At 37.4% G+C, this 22663-nt stretch overlaps 1 protein-coding gene across 2 annotated transcripts in view; it reads left to right on the top strand.

Moving 5' to 3' along the window:
• LOC121313388 (tripartite motif-containing protein 55-like) overlaps positions 1–13731 on the top strand; it is a 72665-nt gene extending 58934 nt beyond the window's left edge. Inside the window, exon 10 of one of the 2 annotated variants that reach the window (XM_041245864.1) lies at positions 13117–13731. In XM_041245864.1, coding sequence (XP_041101798.1) covers positions 13117–13257 — 141 coding nt within the window. In that variant the 3' untranslated portion in view covers positions 13258–13731. The remainder of the gene's footprint in view (positions 1–13116) is intronic. The other variant, XM_041245863.1, reaches the window with a different exon arrangement.
• The last annotated feature ends 8932 nt before the right edge of the window (positions 13732–22663 follow it).

The raw sequence follows: 22663 nt of genomic DNA on the forward strand, positions 1-22663 counted from the left end.
ATATATATATATATATATATATATATATATATATATATATATATATATATATATATATTAAATATTCTATATATATATAATTTAATTACTCTCACGTGGCATTTATAATTACTCTCACGTGGCATTTAGGGGGGTGTTGCTGTTAAAAGAAGGAAGCTGGCGCTGCCACCGATACTAACGCCACCAGAGAAAAGGTCTAGATTGGCCGTCCAACTAGCTCAGCAGCCGGCAGCACTACCAGGCAACCAACGCATGCTCTACGCTAGCACCCCATTGTAAATGGCAGTGTTAATCACTGTATCATATGGACAGTGCATACACAGTTTACACTGGCAAGAGAGATTTGAAATAGCTCACCTGATATGTGTAGCCCTGTGGCAAAGTGACTGCTGATTGTGTACAGATAATGGGTGATGCAGTGCAGGAAAAATCACAGACAGGCAATTGTAATCCAGTTAGAAAGACTTTATTTTGTAATTCCAGGTCTGGTGACCAAAACAATAAACCTCCTGCAATACAAACCTATGCATAAAGCACGGAGAGTATTTACATAAATGGTTCTGCACAACCAAAATAATAACACCATATTTATCCGGCCCACAATAATGCAAGACACGGTCACCAGTCCGGGTGCGTGCTGTAGTGCTCGTGGTGGGTGATTATTAAAGACAGTGAGTGAAAAGTGCAGTGATGATCCAGTTTAGTGCTGCCCAAGGCAACAGCTCCGGATTCGTTCTTAGCTGTTTCGTGATTACAAAAAGACTCAGACAGTTACTAAACACACAAACAAACAAAACACTCACAAACTCTTTTCTATTTCAAGGGACAATCTCCCGGTCCTTCCTGTTCCTCATCTTTTAAACCAAACTAAGGAAAAGATTAGCATTTCTCTGGCCCCTTTTATGCTATCCCGCATGACCCCTTGGTAAACAATTGCAGCTCTTCCAGGTCAATACGTTCCTGCAACGGAGTCTCGCTTCCTTCCAGGCTGATGACTTCCCGACCTTGTAAACAGACTGTAAGGCCAGCCCGTCCAAGGACGACTTCTTTTGCTATTTAGCACCCTCACAGGGAGGGTGATTTACAACCAAACTCATTATGTATATATATTATATATATATATATATATATATATATATATATATAGATATATATAGTATATATAATATATATATAAACAAATAAAAGCTCACGGAAGCAAGGATGAACTGATGGAACAGAGGCAAAAAAATGTAAAAACCGAAAAATGAATAGGAAGAAGCTAGAAGACTAAAAAAGATACAAAAATATATATGTAATAAATAAGTTAAAAGGAAGTAAAAATACAATAGTTAGGTTATTTAAAAGGTGTAAAAGGTTAAAAACAATTTTTAAAAGAGATTTTTTAAAAGAAATTTAGTCTAATTTACCAGCTTATCAACTATTCAAAATTAAGTTGATTTACCACTTTAAACATTCTTCTAGTCTTGGTATCTGGCATGAACAAGTTGAGCTGTAGAGAACACAAGCATTGCAAGATTAAACAGAAGCATTCCCCTTAATTGTTTAGCAGAAGATGGAAACTACAAAATGACTTGGCTCTTACAGTTCGGTCACCACGCTGTTCCAAATTCTACCACATTGCCAAGTGCGAACATTTATGCAGTATAAGGTATACATCACAGGAAAGTACATACTTTTTGTTTCTCCTTTAGTTAACTTGATACACGGCTCAACTTTTTGGAGTATCTTTGTAGTCCTTTTGGAGCATATAAGTTAAGTCTATATGACTAAAGCTCCTTACAATATTAGTACTGATCTGATAACAGTACATCAATAAATGTTACAGTTTTACATTTTGTAAAGAAATACTGATTAAACAATACCAGCATTTTAAGTAACAGCATATTAACTAAGTTACTCTCAAATAAATCAGACCAAGACCACTTTCACCCAAGTTTAAGATAATTATGAGATATTGGTGACATTCATATATTTCAATCACAATATCAAATTATGGTACCACATTATTTCCTAGGGAACTTTTAAGGGTTTCATCAGGAATCCCATAGGTCTTGCCATACATTACTGTCATTATAACTCTGTATTTAGCAGTGGTCAATTGATTTTTTGTTTTGCACCACCTTTCAACAGTTATCACCCTCCAGGTAAACACACACATTAAAACATATTTCCATGGCTCCCAAGTTGTGCATCCAATAAAGGCGTTCCACATGGAGTGCAGGTTGTTCCTTATAGCCTGGAGATCACAGGTTCGAATCCAGGCTATGTCATTGCCGACCATGACCGGGGGTTCCTAGGGGTCACCGCCCAGCTAGCGAGGGCTTAGGTCGCCAGAGCAATCTACGGTTCATCATATACCAGCAACCCCTGTGGCTGATAAGGCGATTGTGGGTTTGTAATGGAGCCATTCAGATCAGTGTTGCCTTCTGGCACTATGGGTCTGGTGGCTTCGCTGTGGATCTGCCGTGCAAAAAATGATGGCTTGGCAGGAACATGTTTCGGAGGATGTGTCTTCCAGCCTCCGTTTCCTGAGTCGCCAGGGGGTTGCAGCAATGAACAGGGATAAAAATAATAATTGGCCATTTCAAATTGGGGAGAAAACCAGGGTAAAAACCATTGGAACTTGTAACAAAGTGCCCGCCCCTGTGTATATTATCTGTTATGTGTTGCGTGTGGTGTGTTTAAATGTTGGTGTATAGACATTGGTACACGGGATATAAACGGGTCTGTGTAACACGAGTGTTTAAAATGTATATGTGTATTTAGGCACGAGGATTGCACAGCACTTCACGTGCAAGTAAAATGTAGTAATATGTGAGCACGGGGAATTGCACTTTATTAATTCACGTGCTGGGATTCAAGTGAATAATTAATTGGTAATTGAATCCCAGCACAATAGTATATATAGATGCACGTTGTCACATACTCGGGGTTGGGTGTTCGGTGAGCGGAGAACGGGATTGGAGACGGAGGAAATAAAGTAGTAGTAGTAGTAGTAATAATAAGAGGAGAAAGTATCCGCTCACCGTGTTTGTCAGTGTCTGTCCGTGCACCGTTTTGTTAAGTTTAGTCTGTTTTTGTTTGTCTATTTATTTTGGCGTAGAGTGCCGTGTCCTGTGTTTTTCGTGTTTGTTAAACCTTTTATTTTGTATTAAACCGGCGCCAACAGGCGTCTTCATCATTTCATTTCATCCGTCCTGTGTTTTGTGTATTGCATTACCTTTCCTGGTTCTGACGCCGCCCACTTCGGCCGTCTCTGTGACAGCGACAAATAAAATAAAAAAAAAAAAAAAAAAAAAACTATTTTGCATTATTGCTTGCTCTCTAGAACTAAAATAGTTAGCCTGCTTCTGAAAAATCATCTGTTTAACAGTGACAGAACAAAGATGAGTCATAACATAAATCTATTCAAATATAATTACCAAGAAACTATTGAGTCTAATCAGTTGCTTTACACTAATTATTAACTACTGAAAAAGCCTTTCTAAAACAGAATACATTTTTACTGTATAAAGCATGACATGCCAAGTGGCTTATTAAGATTTAACAACTTAATTTAGACTGCAAAAATGAATTAGGTAAATAAAAAAATGTACTCAGCTAAGTGTTTTTCCACTTCCATAGAACATACTTCTTGTACCTGAGGGGGTGAGTGTAGTGTGGTCACGACTACAACTGCACTTGTCGGGTGGGGGGGGGGGGTTAATCTCTGTTTCTAAGTAACCTAGTTGTTATCATTTATTAATGTATTAAAGATCTAAATCAGTACCATGCCAAGATGTAGCTCACTTGCTTGCTTTTACGAGACTCCACCAACCAGTGTTGGGCACTTTACTGAAAAAAAAAAAAAACTTAAGTTACATAAAATCTTTTTATAATAGCAAGCGTTAGTTGGGAATAATGTAACGTAAAACAGTGTGTTAGATAAATTACGTAACATAATAGATACACATCTATTTTGTAGATACATACTATGCATCAATTATACTGTAGTATTTGTCATATGCATGCAATTTGAGTTCTTCAAAGCATACATTCAAACTATTTCAAATGTTTTGTTTATAAATCTAAATAGTCTTTGTTTTATCGAATCAAAAGGAGCTTGGGTTACTGAAAAGAAGCTGTTTATGAACCTGTCAGGATCTCTGTTATTTCTTTATTAAGCTCTGTACTCAAGCCAGTTAGTCCTGATCATGCACACTCACCCAGTGACAGTTGTGTTCAGGTTTCCAGGTGTTCAAGGAAAATACCAGATATGTCTTAAGGGCTGCCATAAGCTGAGGTGTTAGTGTTTCCAGTTTGATGACATGTAGTGCTGACTGATACAATACATACAATAAAAAGCAGTTCACATTTATGGTTACAATTTAACTGAAATCTATAGGCTGTGTTCCAATCCGTGAAAATGCGCCCTACGAAGTGTACTTCAAAGGGTAGAGGTGGATGGCGGCCATCTTCAGGGGTGTTCCCATTTGTAGTGAACATAAACTGCTCCCTCTGAAGGGCCTTTAAAGTGGGCATTCCTCAAGTGTACAAGCACTGTACACTTCTGCGGAAGTGATTCTCTCTTCATAACCCAGCAAGCATTGCATCAATCCCATTAAGCTTTGTGTTTTAAAGACACAACGCGAAAATGGAATCAGAGATGGACAAGATGGAGTTTGTGTACAAATATAATTAGCAATTATTAATATTTATTAATATATTATTAATTTATTTGGGTGATGCTTCTATCTAAACATATAACAGAACAACACTCATGTGATTCTTTTACGTGTCCCCGATAGATAGATAATTGAATAAAATTAATGATCGACACGACTTTTTTACGTTATTGCTAGCTTGCTATTGTCAATAAAAAAAAACAAACAGCAGGCTACGTTATTTTGTATAGATGAGACCTTGAGGGATAGCTGCAACAAGCTTCCAAACCATCCATCACAAAGGAGTCCTGGAGTCCTGTTAACACACAGTGCTCCGGATGCTTCTCTCCACTTAATGATGTCCTTCTAGAAACAACGTTCATCTCTGCTACTGTGGGTATCTCTGGCATGGCGAAATCATCAAAACCAGTTCCTTGACCCATCATTTGACCCCCCATATCGGGGACCTTAAACTTCAATCTCAAGGTCATGTATTCCAAACATTTAAAGCACCTAAAATATCGTAGTCATTGTATTTGCCCTTTTCTGCTCCTTCTAGCTACTTATCAAGGTCCTGCTGTAGTTTAAGGGGTGTTCTCTATGTTTTTTAGACAAAGTAAATCTGACAAATTAAGGGAAGGAGTAACTGTTCATTCTGGTTTTCTACAAGACTCCAAGAGCTTCTCTAAAAAAGGTGTCCTTTCTTCCTAGTATATAGTGGAGATAATTCCATCCAATTGTATTGAACAATCTCTGGCTTGAAAAGTGAGAAAAGCGGGAAATAGTTTGCTTGCTCATTTTCTGTGCTGAACAGAGTCCATTTGTAAGATTACCTTACATATTACTGTTGAGTATGAGCGGCTTCCTAACTCGAATTAAGTAATCTTCATTGGGCACAATATTATCTTGATGTGATTTATAATCTGGAAGTGTGTGGGAGCATATTAGTATCACCCAGTTCTGATGATATAATTAGATTTGTTGTATTATGGAGGAGGATTCTGTCTTTCAGAATCATCTATACACACTGAAGAGTGAACTAAGGAGAATGAATTGAACTGGAAATTGAAAGACAAACAGTTACAGGACTTTGGAAGATTTTAATTGGAGAAGAGAAGGATGGACGATTTACAGCTGTAAAATATAAGCATTACTGGGCAACAATGAATTACAGTCCAAAGTGCCAGTGAGAACATTTGAAATCTTCTATACTGTACAGCATGTGTATGTATGTATGTATTGTCTTACTGTAAAGGTTCAAACCACAGCAACTAGGTATGACTCATAAGTTAATTGCACCCAAATGTAATCCAAGATGTCTATAGGAGGCAAGGAGTGTATGATAAAAGATTGGCGCACATTCAAGGCAGTTACTGTGTTTACCAAGTTGACAGTGACAGATAGACAGGGGCATTGTTCGTCCAGAAAATGCAGGTATGGGCTTCCCCAAATTTAGGCAGGGTGTGGTGAGCATTTTAATAGTACAGTAATTTTTATTCAGTTTTTATTATTATTTTATCTGTGATACTGGTATATATTTATTCTGAAAAAGTGCACTTAATAATGTGATACTAGGAAAATGTATTAGTCCTTTTTGAGCTTCTTGCTGTATTTATTTATTTATGGGAAGTTCTGGGTAGACTACCATTAGAACATCAGAACACATTCTTGCCTTTGATACTATCAGTGGATCTCACACTATTTACGAAATCTTGGAGGTATCCTGGAGACCACCCCACCCCCACACACCCCCCTGTAAAATGTATGTCGGAACACATTAATACAAAATCTTAGCAACATCTGCATAGTTTTCTTTAGTCTCCTGCTCCTACTTTTTTTTCTTTTCTGTCTTGTGAACGTGTGGGTTGCAGTGCTCAGGTGTACAGGCGATGCAGGTGCTTCAACAATGACAAACACAAAGTTCACGTTTCAAAACAGTTCTTTTATTTCTCTTTTGTTCTGTTTGGACCATTAAATAATAAATGCTGGCTCTACACACCAATGTGTATTGCCAGCTTTAAACTATGGTGTTCAGTCTCGAAATAATGATTACAGACAACACAGACACAGCCACTTCTCCTGACAGTGAGTTCTCTTAGTGCAGGTGCTAGTGCAAGGTATTCAGTGACAATTGGTGCAAGTATAGTCCGGACTTGATGCTGGCCTGTAGCGACAGGTTCCCAGTTCGTGTTAGCCGTCTAGTAGTGACAAACAGACAGTCAGTTTCCACAAACAAAACAGTCACATAACCACATCAAAGGAACAGATTATATTGTCACATCCCCAATTATAGCCTTAGTTATGCCCCCTGCGTAGCTAGTTCAGTCACGTCTCCTGCAATCCATGAATGACACATCGCATACCGCTTTAGGGCGATGACTTTGGGCATTGTGGCTCCACCCCCTTCTTGGATGGATGGCTTCTGACTGACCCTGGAATGAACTGCCAGACAAACCAGTACGAGGCATCCTGTTCCTGTTAAACAGCTCCCTCACAGATCGGGAGGGAGATTGTTAACTAGGATCCATCCGCTCTCTGTCATGTGTCTGCACTCCTTATTTACTTTATTTTAATCCCTTCATCATCTACTTTCTGCTCTGCTATCCCACATGGCAACACAATCAAAACACTGCGCTGCCAAACCCCAAAATACCAGGGGAAATTTTGCTGTAGAACTATCCTTTGCCAGTCAGATAGCCCAGACTAGTATTTCATTCCTGTTAATTTTATTTTCTGCAATGGCAATCCAATTAATTGAGTTTCTTGAAAGAATATTTTGGCTTTCTTCAAAGTTTATTAATTATTGGGTGTTACTTGGTGCTGTTGGTTGAAGTTGTTCCTGCAAGCTCTGATTTTCCCTCCAGCTGACTAACCAACTCCAGTGAACAAAGGCTCTTTCCTGATCTTGAAGTTATTTACAATTTACATAGCTATATACTACAATAACACTAATCTCAGATATTCTAGGAGTTGACCCAAAATAACAGGAGGCTCACTTTATATCTCTGGTTGTCATAGTTGCATACCTGTAGCATTAAATTCGTCCATGTGCAAGCTTGGGTATTTTGCCTGATGTCCAATGTATTAAATTATTTATCTAGCAATTAAAATATCAATTTTGTTTTACTTTTGCTATATATTAACATTTATGCTACAAAAAGAGAAAAAGGTTATCTCACTCAAATGATCTGGAGCTGGACTTCACACAAAACTTTTTGGGAAGAGTTTTTCATATTATTTCTACTGCTGCTGAAGCATTAATCTGACATATAGATAGCTTTTCCATTTATGATTCCATTATGAGAAAAACTTTTTTTCTGCTCTTTCTACTCTCTACATTTGCCTACACAGTTGAAACTTGTTGACATTGTAATTGTAGCTAAATTAATTCAGAGAAGCGCCAAATTGATTGTAACACTTAGTACAGTGACCTTTAAGGTTAGCCTTTTGTTTTTTTGCAGGTGACTGACTTTCCTATTTTCTGCTCTCTGTTTTTGAAGTTTGCATACAAGGCCCATTGCCTTATAGTAGTTATTTCTTGGATTTTACAGAAAATAGGTTCCTGTCTTCTTCAATTTGTAGGTCATAACAAAAAAAAATGGTTGCATTTGCATGAAGTTAATTTTCCTTTAATGCAGGGGTTTTCATTAATGACTATAGCAAGGTCTCACAAATACCAATACTTTTGAGCTCAGACCTGCAAAAACACAGTAAATGTTAGCAACAAGTCCCAAAAGCAGAATCCTCTGTTTGTAGAAAGCCTTTTTTTTTTTTTTTTACGGATGCTGGAATTTCAAGCAGCTTGCAAGTAGTGTTCTGTGAAATCCAAGGTGGCTTCTCCAGCAAAAACAGGAACACAGGAAGTGATGCACACAGGGAGTTTTATGATAAGTTTGACATTTTATGATGAGTTCAGATTAAGCAATTCCCAAGAAATATTCTGTTGGGAGAACTAAAGTCGTGCAAAAAATGAAACGAACGATAAGCATTGACAGTTTCATTAAAATTGCATCGTCACTGCTTCGAATTGATTAATAACATGTGTTTATCTGGTACGGTGTTCATTTAAAATAGATGTTTACTGAATGAAATGGTATCGATGGTGGTATTATATTGAGCTACCACCTATGTGCAGTATAAAAGAATAATATTGCAATGTATGGTGACATATAGATCACATTTAGTACTCACTGCCCTTTCTCCCTTATTTTGAAAACTCAGTGTTGACAGGTAATCAACGTGTAAGCAACACAAAAACAAATAGTGTTTTAAACCAGTAATATTTAGACAATTAAAGTGAAAAGGACAGATGCTAACTATGTGAAACCCTTCCTCAGGTTCCTTTTATTTTCAGCACTAAAACTGCATGCGTGTGGTGGTGGGCTGTCAGTAACAAAAGTTTTGGATGCCCTTTGATGTAAAGAAACAGTCTAGAAAAAATGTTCAAATCATTGTGTTGGTGGAATGATTTTTTTCTCCATTGCTCTGTCAAAAGAAATTCAAACTCATGCCCTTATTCATATTTGCTACTCTACTACTACCTTTCTTCAAATGGGAAAATATTGGATTTGGTCCTGTGGAATAATCGTAATAAATAAATAAATAAACATGTTTTAAAAAATGCACAGTATGTCCTCATGCGTCCTGAACAAAGGACTGAAAATCTATGGGGCATTATCTTCTCTACACCTAGGATTGCAAGGTTACAGTAAGTGGGATGTGCTCAGTCACAACAAGGGATAGCCACATGCAAACAGTTGACTGATTATTCAAATCTACCTATTTTTACTGCTTTCTTTCTTGATAATGAAATCAGGAATATCCCAGAAAGTTGATGAGAACAGCTGAGGTGGGTATCACCTTACAGCGAGGGGATTGTTACCAACTTGGTAATGAGATGAGACATTACACTGAAAGACGTTTCATTATTATGATGCCTGTTTTTCAACAGCTATATTCACATTGCTCACAATGTTATTGTTTAGTGCTGACAGGATATAAAGTGGCAGATAAGGGCAGATAGTGAGTCCGGGCTTACCTTTTAATTATGACATCTAGCATTATATTACCAATTACCACAACAGTGATATAAATAGTATGTTTATTAAAGTTTTAGAACATTATTAAAATATAATCCCATGGATGGTTTAACGGTGGTAAAAAGATTCTGTTTAGCATTTATCTTCTGTGACATCAGAAGGCAAGCCCTAGAATAAATTCATATTCTCCCAGGGCCCTGTGACTAATCAGCATGTACCCAGCAACCCACACTGGTAAACATTTGCATAATCTCTACTGTTAATTAGTTTACAAAATGCTGGATATTTTCCTTCCTAAAGTGATTGAACCAGTGGTCTCATTAGCAGTGGGATACAACTGGCCAAGCTCTTATTGTATTATAACCCCCCCCCCCCCCCCCCCCCCCCCCTCCCCCCCCCCCCCCCCCACCCCCCCCCCCCCCCCCCCCCCCCCCCCCCCCCCCCCCCCCCCCCCCCCCCCCCCCCCCCCCCCCCCCCCCCCCCCCCCCCCCCCCCCCCCCTAAAGTGTGGGTAACATTGTACAGTCCTGCTAATACCACACACAATATCAATTTATACTGCATTGTTAAACAGCTTTGGATATTAACTGTGAACACATTCATACAATTGGACATTGGACTGAAAATGTTGAATACTGAATTGGTTTAGAGAGTGTTCAGTCCAGAGAGCCCAAAGATGTACATGTATTTTTGTAGATGAGCTACATTTTGTGTTGCAGTTATACCCACTTTCTGAGAACAAAAACAGGATTGGGCTCGAGCAATGTGTCGGTCCCAATAACTCGCAAATCCCTGAGACACACATGACTCAATTTAATCCTTATCATGAAGACTTTCATCTGGTAAAATAACTTTATCTTGCGAGTTAGGCATCATGATCTGTGAACTGTTGTATGACATAGCATATTGTATAATGTAAAGGGCATATACACTGAGTATACAAACATTAGGATCACCTTTCTAATATTGAGTTGTACCCACTTTTGTCCTTAGAACAGCCTCAATTCGTCAGGGCATGGAACATGGTGTCGAAAGCATTCCGCAGAGATGCTGGCCCATGTTCACTCCAATGCTTCCCACAGTTGTGTCAAGTTGGCTGGTAGTGGATCTCTACTCCAAATAGCTCGTTCCTATCCTGTGGTATTCAAACATTGCTTCACTTTTATCAAGGGGCCCAATGTGTGCCATGAAAAGACACCCCACACCATCATACCACCACCACAAGCCTTCATTGTTGACATGGGGCATGATGGATGCATGTACTCATGTGGTTCTCTCCATACCCTAGTCCTCCCATCAGAGTGAAACAGCAGGAACCAGCATTTATCAGACCAGGCAATGTTTGTCCAATCCTCCAGTGTCCAATGTTTTCGTTCCTTAGCCCACTGCAACCGCAGTTTTTGGTATTTTGCTGAAAGAAGTGGAATTCTTAGGTCGTCGGCTGTCATACCCCATCCGTGTCAAGGTATGGCGGATTGTGCATTCTTTTATGGGTCTTTTGGCACCAATATTGTACTGGGCTGTCAGTTAACTAACTATAGCCCGTCTGTTCCGTCAATTCGTGTCAGCCTCCTTTGGCCTCTTTCATCAATGAGCCAATTTCGACCACTGGTCTGCCATTGACTGGATGTCCTTTGGATGGTGGACCATCCTTGATACACATGGGAAACTGCTGAACATGAAAAACCCAGCAGCGTTGCAGTTCTTGACACAATCAAACCAGCACGCCTGGCACCTACTACCATACCCCATTCAAAGGCACTTAAATCTTTTGTCTTGCCCATTTACCCTCTGAATGGCACACATACACAATCCATGTCTCAACTGTGTCAAGGCTTAAAAATTCTTCTTTAACCTGTCTCCCCTTCATCTACACTGATTGAAGTGGATTTAACAGGTTACATCAATATGGGATCATAGCTTTCACCTGGATTCACCTTGTCAGTCTATTTCATGGAAAGAGCAGGTGTTCCTAATGTTTTGTACACTCAGTGTATATGTATCTTTTTCTTCAGGATAAATTGAGATAATTAAACATCCTGAAACATAACTCAGGTATAATACTCCAGACAGTAAGAGAATACAATTGGATGCAATAAATAATATATTTATGTTAAAATAGCATGAGTCTAAAAGCACACCAGTTTTGCATAGTTGTTATGCAATGAGGAAAATACAGTGATTGTCTACTAACCTATCCACCAAGAACACCAGGTGTCTGTTGCAGTCTGGTGCGCATGAGATAGCAATTATTTATTTTTTTCACAATGTCCCTTTAGGGGTTCCATAGGGAAGAACATTTTTTTAAACAAGTCTTTAAATAAAGCTTCTAATCTAACTTGTCAACAATTCTGATCACTTGGATAATTCTGAAGAAGTAGATACTGTTATTGATCTTACACTTCATTTTAATTGATCTGTTGCATGCTTCAGCATCACTTGTGTTGTGCACCATGACATCATATACAACAGTTATATAGCACTTATAGATAAAAAGATTGATGCTAATAAAATGAGAATTAATGACAAGTCATTGATCTTAACTCTGGAAGAAGAGCAATGTGCTCACTTCTACAACTAGACATGTTGATTTAACAGACGAGGGCATGAATTATTAGCCAGTTAACTACATTTAAACAGACGGTAAATGGGTGTGTGTAAGATCCTATTAAAACTTTTTGCTCTTGTAATTGTCCCATGTGGAATTACATAGAGAATTGTGAGGGTCTGGAACCAACTCCCCAGTAATGTTGTTGAAGCTGACACCCTGGGATCCTTCAAGAAGCTGCTTGATGAGATTCTGGGATCAATAACCTACTAATAACCAAACGAGCAAGATGGACTGAATGGCCTCCTCTCATTTGTAAACTTTTTTTATGTTCTTATGGATATATTACTCAAGTGACTTTATGTTAGCCCAATATAATACAAGGGAATAGGGAATCCTGAAAATATGACCCCATGTATTCCTGTTATGATCTCCAATTTAATTTTTTTTTATTTTATTTGTTGGTTGCTACTTAAAGCATACAGAGCTATTTGGGGGAAAAACCATCCCCTTCTCAGAAAAGTATTTTTCTCAATATGTAGTAGCTCATGGTGGTCCTAGAATTGTCTGCATACATTACTTCAGAAATGTATAAATACCCCACTCAAAGTGCAGAGTGTAAAGAATTTAACTGTTCAGGTGAAACAACATTGTAACTTAGTAATGTAGCAGATACAATTACAATCATATAATTACAACTTTGCTATGAATGTGCTTCTTATTCAACCTGTATAAGTTCTCTCTAACTAAAGTACAAAGGGTCCAGTCCACTCTAAAACAGCCCAGTCTTTCTTTCAAAGATAGCTAGGTTCAGAGTTGTGGCTGTTCTGTCATTTCTTAGTTTATGACTTCAAATTACTTTTGTCTTCCTACTTTACTTCCAGATACTTTCTACAGTTTGGCATTGGATGACCAGCTCTCACAAGTTTGACTCATTCTTCATGAAGCTGTATGGAATAGTTGGCCAGGTTCATAAATTATTGTTACAGTTAATCTTTTTTTTCACACACTGGTGTCATTACTAAAGGAAACTAGCTTTTCTGAAAATACGGTGAAGCCAGAAGACTACATCCCACCAAAGTCATTAGCACTGTTTATTTTGTTTTTTTTAAAAATATATATATGTTTGTTTTTTAAAATATATATATAACAGAGCTGGATTTAAACAAATATGCAACAGGGTTGTTTGTAAGAGTGTAATTAGACCACTGTATAGTGTCCAGGTATGGTACTGTTTTTATTGATCTATGAATAAAACAGGCCTTTGAGATTTGGAAACAAGTATAATGCATTGATATATAGAGATGCTACTATGTACACGTCAGAATTGGACAGATTGAACGCTAGAGGAGGTAAACTAAGCAGACTGTATCTTGAACAAATCAAGGAAGAAAAAAACAACTATTGATCGGCCTAATTTGAAATAAACTTCAGAATATACTTTAAACTATAAAAGGGAAGGAAATAATGGAATTCAAAATAAGAAGCAAAAAAAATAAAAAATACCTTGGGGGAATTAGAAATTGTGCCTAGGTAGTAATTAAAATTAAAAAAAATCTCTAGGTGACTGCTGTAATGTTCACTGTTTATTTCTTGTTGGTCAGATTATGTTATCAATATAAAAATTACTGATTGAGAAATGCATTCATTTTTGGGGTTTTGTGTAAATGCTTTATTACCTAAGTGTAATTATCATTATTTATAACAGACCACAATAATTGTATGAATCTTTGCGGATATTGCCACTATTGTAATTACTTACCCTGGCAAAGAAATGTGTGTGTTTAATCTTTTTATCTAATGCAAGAAGCACCACCCCAGGATGAATTCTGCAGTTCAAAAACTCTGTATTTTTTTGCCTTTCTGAAGTTATTCATACCTTACAGTATATACAGTAAAGCTACAGCCAAAAGGTTAGCATTAACTAGAATTTTAGGATTGAGACAATTGTATGACCATAATTTCTATATTTAGTTTAACATCATGTAGTGATCCTGTAATTTACACAAAGGGAATGAACAGACAACCATAAACAGGTTCCTTTGAGCTGTGCAGTCAGGTCAATCACCTTGTGTGCCATTCCAATGAATGCAACACACATAGTAATGCAGTACAGTGTGGCTTTATTAATACATCACTAAGTCACCACAATACCTCAATACATCTAAAAACACAAAGTGAATAAAATAGAGTATAAGGCAAATTAAAACCACAACACTCAATAAATAATTAATAAAGATACAAAGCAAATCGGATAATCAAATATAAACATAAATTAACTCAAACAGTGGAGATGGTTGTCCCAGACTCAACACCAGACTGAAACTGCAGGGAGAAAGGAAAAACGGGGTTACAAATATACAATACAGTGATTTTAATATATCTCAAAAAGCCTTTAATAAGAAATATTAAAATAATGAAACAGTAAAAGTAACAATCGTAAAATACTAATTAAACAAGTTACCATAACCAGAGAAGGAGGCACGGAGCACGCTGACTCACACTGCGTGGATCTGGCCAGAATCCAAATAGCTGCCACAAATAATAAAGCTGCCAGTAAGGCTATGATGAACAGATTTAATACTATACACTAGCCCAATACAACAACACACTTTACCAAAACAATATTCCTCAGCAAGAAAATCACGGATTAATATAGGCTGAAACACATAAGTAATTTATTAACTAATTAATTGCACATCAGCCTAAACTACAAATTATCCAAGGTACATGAAAAACCCAATATGGAACACTTAATGAAAGGCAAGCAGATCCTTCTTTTGCCAGCACTACAATGTAATCAAAAGAAACTACAAAACTAGTCAACGGGAAGCCATAATAGTAGTACAGTATTTCATGATAGATTTCGAAATGTCACATTTTTCAACTTTTGTAATGATGTAATTCAATATGGTAAGGTAATATTACTCAGCAGGTTTCATTCGACTTTATGAAGCAAAATTAGTGAATTCTATAGGGCAATGCAAAACCTTTGGCCATAGCTGTAGAGCGCTAAAACTGCTGGTGACATTTACCTCTAACTTTACATTTTTGTCACAGCATCCAGGAACATGGTGTCATCGTTCCCATCTGCAATCACTTACCCAAACTTCATGAAATGACTGAAAAATGAACATGACACTTAATTTGATTAAAGGATCGGTGTGTCCCTTGTTTGAATTGCTGTAGTGTTTGAGCTAATGTAATCTAAAAAATAAAAAAAAGCATTTTGTTGCGTAGGTTGGTTTTCAACTTTAAAGGCATGTTGGGGGGCTTTTGATTGATTACTTTTCTAAAGTCTATCAGCTTGATTAATGTTTGTCTCTCGCACTCTAAATCAGAATATATTCATTAAATTAAACCTGAGATCATTTTATTGAATCCAGATGGGAATCTCAATCATTAGAGCAATTTAATTTAAACCTTGGCTGTGATTTTTAGAAACACGGACATAAGTAATTTTAGTCTTCCAGGCTTTTTTTTCACATTTGACATCCATTCACTCTCTGCAGATCTAGCAGCATGCAGCAAAGTGAGTTTAAAGTTTCAGGTGGGATCTTAATACCTGCTGCACAAGAAGTGTATCTACCGTGTGGTGCTAGGAGCTTCAAATGGGAATGCATCTATAAAAAGAACATGTTTTTTAAGGTCTTGGGTATATTAGTTATTTTAAACATTCATATTCTAGTTTAATCTCACTTAATTAAAATCTTATTCCTTATTTCTTGTAAAAATTGCTATCAGATCATAATGTGACTATGTGAGTAGGGACAGGGGGGCACAAAGTGATCCTTATGCATTTTATCAAGGTCCTTATACAATCAAGTTTGATCATAGTGTGGTCTTGTAATCCACAAGAAAGCTCTGTTTCCTGACAGTAGATTAGGGGTTTGCCATATCCACTGTGAAATATTTATTTAAACACAGTGGTTTCACTAGAAAGCTTGTTTCTGGGATCACTGATATGAGGCTTGCTCCCCAGTTAATGAATTCTCAACCTGAAAACACATGCCTATATCTATTCTTTTATGAGGATGGTTGTTTCATTTACTTCTACAGTATCCTATGACATGGCCGCTTTATCCAAACGGGTGTGTCCACCATGTCCCACTGGTACAAAAGCTGCTTAGACTAAGCATCTATCTTTCTAAGGTTGCCAGAATAAAACATATTGAAACACAAAATGTAAACAATATGCAACTCAAAAGCCCCCCCTACTTGTTCTTTAGAGATTTTCTCTCGTTTTTCTCCAGGTTTAATTTTGAATCGTTGCCAACAATATTGTTTAAAAGCATTATACGAAGAAGTAAAATATCAACTCATATATCCACCAACATCGATGCTGCAAACAAAGTATAATTGACTCTGACAGCTTTTCCTGTGCAGTGTGAACATTGTAATATATGTTCGACAAGAAGTATATCAATGTTGACAACATGCGTATTGAAACCAGGAAACTAAAAGTACATGTTTAAGATTTAAGCTTTTAAAGCTAATGTGGGTGCCCCTGTCACGTGGTGCTGGTGACTCTTGCTCTGTTTATTTGTGGTTGGTTAGCAAAGCAAAAATGCACTGAATGAGCGGCCTATTCTTTAAATAGCAATTATAAAGGTCAAGCAATGTTGAAGTGTGTGTCCTTTTGTAATGCTGAGGTTACAGTAACAATTTAGCACCCTTTTTATGAGGGTAATTTTAAAAGAAACAAATTAGAGCCGGAAGCCATTTATAATTCATGCACAGTTGAGTGCTGATGTTCCTTTCTATTGTGGAAGCACATGGTTCTGGGTTTTTTTTTCTCTATATTCTCTCAAGTCCATATTAAAGCATCTTATTATGACTACTTGACATTTAAAAAGAAATCTATTATTCAAGTATGTCATTAACTAAAGCCCAACCTTTATAAAGTTGACAGCATCTAATGGATCGATCAGCTTTATTAAGTTGACATCAGTAAGCTTGGTGGTATTAAAGAAAAAGACAAAGAATACTTTGAAAGACCTGTGATAAACTAGATCTGTAGTTCTTTTATTTTCAAAACTAGTTTTCCAATTTATATTGGGCACTACTCACAAATCTATGACCATAAATGATGTGTTGACTGGTTAAATAAAGATATGTTTACATATACTGTTCTAGACTAATCTCACCAGGGTGAGCAATGAAGCAACACGGCTTAATTATAAGAAGTTGAATTCTTGAAATTTACTAATACATTTGTTGTTCTAGACAATAAGACTGCCTGTCCCCAGTGGAAGGGTTGCCAGAAAAAAAGCATTTATTGAGAGCAACCAACAAATGTAAACTCCTGGAGTTTGCTAAACGGCATTGGCATTTGGATTGGAACTGGGTGCTATGGTCAGAAGAGACAAAAATAGAGCTCTTTGGCCACACACACCAGCAGTGGGTTTAGCGTCGAAAAAAGGATGCATATGCAGAAAAGAACCTCATACCTACCGTAAAATATGGTGGCGGGTCTTTGGGCTGTTTTGCTTCCACTGAGCCTGGGGCCCTTGTTAAAGTCAATGGCATCATGAACTCTACCAAGCACCAGGACATTTTAGCCAAAAACCTGGCTGCCTCTGCCAGGAGGCTGAAACTTGGCCGCAAGTGGATCTTCCAGCAAGACAATGACCCCAAGCAAACATCAAAATCCACAAAGAAATGGTTAATTGACCACAAAATCAACATTTTGCAATGGCCATCTCAGTCTCTGGACTTCAATCCCATTGAAAACCTGTGGTTTGAATTGAAGAGGGCAGTCCATAAGCGCAGACCGAAGGATATCAAGGATCTGGAAAGATTATGTATAGAGGAATGGTCTAAGATCCCTTCCAATGTGTTCTCCAATCTCATAAAAATAATTATAGAAAAAGGCTCAGTGTGTTATCCTTGCAAGGGGAGGGTGCACAAAGTACTAAAAACAAGAGTGCCAGTAATTGTGACACTTCATTTTTTTGGAAATAAATGTATAATTTGAGAAATGTGTAATTTTGGTTGATTCCCTTGAATCATTAATAAAGTACAATATATTACACATGCTGGAAAATTGCAATATAGCTCATTACCTGTGTTGTTTATTTTATACAGCCTTTTTTGTTCATTTTCATCATTGCTTATGAGTCAAAGGTTTGTGAATAGGCCATAGTGTTTAAAAAATTACAAAATCTACTTGAATTATGAATTATTACTTGAATTATGAAGTTATATAAACTATTTGGGCTATATCTGTGAACAGCCTTCACCTGCTCCCAAAAAGAGGATACCACCATGTGACACAGAAAGAATGAATCTTGGTTATAAAGCTCCCTCCTGACCTGTGAGGGTCCTGTGTAAAGGGAACAGCGTGCCCTGGACTGGATGGTCTGACAACAACATTCCAAGAGAAAGGTGGAAGTCAGCCATCTAGAAAGGGGGTGGAGCTACGGTACACCAAGTCTTCGCCCCAGAAGGTAAGTGATGTGGCAACCATGGATTGGAGGAGAAACGGTTGCACTCGCTAACCAAGCAGGCATGACGCAAAAGGGGACGTGGCTAGGCGATCTGTTCCTTTTGTTATGGTTAAGGTCGAAAAAGGAGAACTGCAAAATAACCATGAGTGTTTTTTTTGTTTGTCGCGTCTAATTATACTTGTTTGTTCTTGTTAGAGAGCTAACACGATCTGGAGCGATCACTTAAGGCCAGCACCAAACCCAGACAACTGCACACAAATAATTTGTATTTCACCACTAGCACTTTAGCACTCACTCTGGACTTCTGTGTTTATTCTTTTGAAAATGTGTTTAATCCTTCGGGACTGTAACACCTCTACACCTGCATACTGCAATTATTATTAGACCCTATGCTGGGCAAGCCAGCAATAATTAGTGAGGAAACAGCAGCTGTAGAAGACCAGTGACCCATTTTCTTGCTGAGATGTGGGCTTGAGCTGACGATGTTGCTGCCCCTGTGCGTAGAGTTGAGAGTAAATAACTGGGGAAGCTGATCTGCTCTGCTGGATACTAGGGAGCAAAGGTAGGACAAAAAATATTATTTTATTTGTACTGATGGATGGCTTGAGAATGGAACTTCAGGAAAAACACGTGTGTTGTTTTACAAATTCCCCTTAAAAAAAAACAACAATAAATGTACTGTTTTATTTAGGCTGTTAGGCACGATATCCATTCCCTCATTTCTCATTTTTAACTCCCAAATCTTTAGAATCAGTAACGGCAGTGTCTTCCCGTGTTGCATGTGCAAGACCTACCTGAAGTCCAACAAGGGTCTCGGGATCAGTGGCATGTCACACAATCAAATTGACTTAACATAATAGGTGTTGATAATTGGAAATGGGTGTGAGAAAAAGCTTTGATAAATCTGTCTGTTTCGCCAAAAGCAAGCATTCAACAAAATTGGTAGATACCATACATTTCTAAGCTGTGTTTTTCTAAGCTGTGTTTTTTAGCCACTACTATTCCAATGATATATACCCTACCAATAATACTTTGGAAAACCAGTCAATTTGGTCAAAAATAATATGGATTGATCTAAGTTAACTTTAGTTCACAATAACCAAGCAGGATTTCCAGGGCACTACAGCTGTTTCACAGCCAATATGAACAGATCAGATTTTATCCACTGAGCAAGCAAGAGCTGCAGACCTCTCTCCACTCTTTAAAATGACACTTACTAGCACATAATTAGACTCCCTCCAATTTATTCTAGACCTCTTAATTGGTTCAAGCTAATTTACAGTTTCACTAAGGTAATAATTATTCACTAAACTGGCAGATAAATTATCAATTGGAATTAGAGCAGCATGCTGTAGAAATGTAGTATGATGAATCACCAGTTAAATCAAGTAACATATGCTACCAGAACGTAATCATCTGGACCATTATTAACTAATACAGTACTATATGCAGTACAGTAGCTCAGGTCTGAGGAGACTTGGTAAGGGAGCAAGAAAGGTATTATACTGTAGAATCTATTTCCAGTAGAGGAGTCTAACCGTCATATTTGTTTACATCATTGAGTTGAATTTGTTTGAATTTCATGAAGTCAGAAAAAAGTGACAGTGACGTTTTAATCACCATTTCAGTGTTTGGAGCATCTTTTGTAGTATGTTTTGTAGTAAATGTTCTGTTAAGTCACAGAATCACTTTTCAGTTCTTTCAATTTCAACCATTTTCTCTTGTTGTGAGGAGTGCAGGGGAAGGGTGGTCCTTTGAAAACGGGCAGGACTGACAGTGATATGAGCCAATCACATGTCAGTGGGAGACTATTGCCTTGTGGTATATGGATGTTACGGCAATAGTTCGATCTATTTTTGCTCCTATGATGAGGTTTTAACCAATCCCAGGCCAGAATTTCCATTTTTTTTTTTTTTTTTTTTTTTTTTTTTTTTTTTTTATTTTTTTTTTTTTTTTTTCTTTTTAAAGGTTTTAACCAATGAGTTTCGCCAATCCAATTAGGAGGTGTCCTTAAATATATCACACGGGACTAAGTTATATATATGGATATATATTATATACATATATAATATATATATATATTATATATATATATATATATATATATATATAGTATATATATATATATGTAAAATTTTTTTTTTTTTTTTTTATTTTTTTACCAAATGGAAGATTAATCCGTGCACATTTTTTATACAGGTAACGATCTTATAGCAGCTATCCTGCATAGTAATACAAAAAAAATCAATAAAATCTAAAAAAATAAATAAAAAAGCCCAATGGGAGTTTACTTTTTTTAAAAGTATTTTTATTATTATTTTTATTTTAGTAAATGTAATACATTTTCACAGAACAACTGTTCTTTCGGGCCACTGTCAGTCACATAACTGAAAACACAAGACAGCTGTGCTGCGTTTCCAACATCGGTTGTTTAATCTCCCATTATAGCTACATTTCTCTTGATTAAATTACCATGCTATTTGTTATATTTTAGGGTAATTTAACGTGTAGGATTGTAGATTTATGTGTACTAATAGGTTTGTTTGTTATACTGAAGTTGGTGCAGCCGTCCTTGTGTGAATGTGTGTTCTACCATTCTGTGCCACGTTAACTTGTATATTGTTATTGTTCTAATATCAAACAAGCTGGGCCATTGTCGCAGGGGGACGGTCCACCCACCTTGTCTGCTCTGTTCTCTCTGGATCACCCTAGGCAAGCAGGTGGGTTTTTGGTTACAAGGTGTGTTAATAGATATTGCACGGTTTTGTTTTATTTTGTATCTTTTCACTGCGTTCTTTCCTAGATTTATTAGTTAACTGTCTTTTCTGTTCACATGGTATTATTTGTTGTTTGGTCTGGGCTGACCTGGTGGATTGGAGGGGCAAGGGTAAGAGGATTTTGCTCTGGGTGTCTCCTCAGTGCTCTCTGCTTAACTTGTTTGTTTTATTATAGGGATGGCTGTGGACCACAAGAAATTAGTTATGTATCTTTCTTGTATTTTCATGGCTTGCAGCCACCACTATCTTGATCAGTTGCTTTATCCAATTCCTTGTTTATATAATAAAACTTCCTGCTCAGAATGAGCATTTAATAACATTTTTGTCTCTGGTTTATCCTTTACTTGATAAGGGCTTGAGTGGGGAGCCAAAGGTCTTTCTTCTGTGTGAATAATTTGAATATTCGGAGCTCCTCTCTGCTCCTGGTTAAATCAAGGGGTGGCGTAGTCAGTACTGCAGCCCAAGTTATATACCAGGGGAAACATCACCCTAAGGATATTTTTCAAGGTTTGCAAAAAGTAAACATTATAACAGATTAGATTTCCTTACCTGTTCATAGAGAAAGAGCTGGCAGAATAAAGGGATTGGGGTGCCTTAAAACAGGCATTTAATGTCCTGTACATGAAAAATGTGTTATGTGTATATATATATAGTAAATAGCATTGTGTCAAATGTGTATATATTTATTGCAGTTATTGTAATTAATTAAGTACTTGATGCTTCTGGGAGAGCCAGTCTGCTATGTGTCATTACCAGGTGTGAAATCTAATCAGCAGTTAGGTGTGTTCCAGGGGGCGTCAGGTATAAAAAGGTCCCATTTATTCACGTCAGGGCAAAGCCAACGGGCTGAACACTGTCCACGCTACCCGGACAAAGACGTGAACATCTTGCTGAAAGCCTCAGATCACCGTGAGGGTAACCAGGGATCAGAGTCTAAAGAAGAACCTCAAATTCTCTGACGGCTGTGTGTGTGAACCAGGGTTGGATATCAAAGAGTAAGTGTAACAGGTGTAATTTGCCGCTAGTCATGTGCCGTTAACTCCTGTACAATAGACCGAAGTACTCTGCAATGTGCTTCTTTTTAAGGAATTTTGCCCACATGACAACCACGTTACCTGTAGCTTTATTCTGATGAGTAAAACAGATAGAGGGAAAACGTCGGCCCTCTCGCAAACATCAGCATACATCTGCAATAAAAAGAAATG

Source organism: Polyodon spathula, chromosome 3 (assembly GCF_017654505.1).
Source record: "Polyodon spathula isolate WHYD16114869_AA chromosome 3, ASM1765450v1, whole genome shotgun sequence".
NCBI lineage: Eukaryota > Metazoa > Chordata > Actinopteri > Acipenseriformes > Polyodontidae > Polyodon > Polyodon spathula.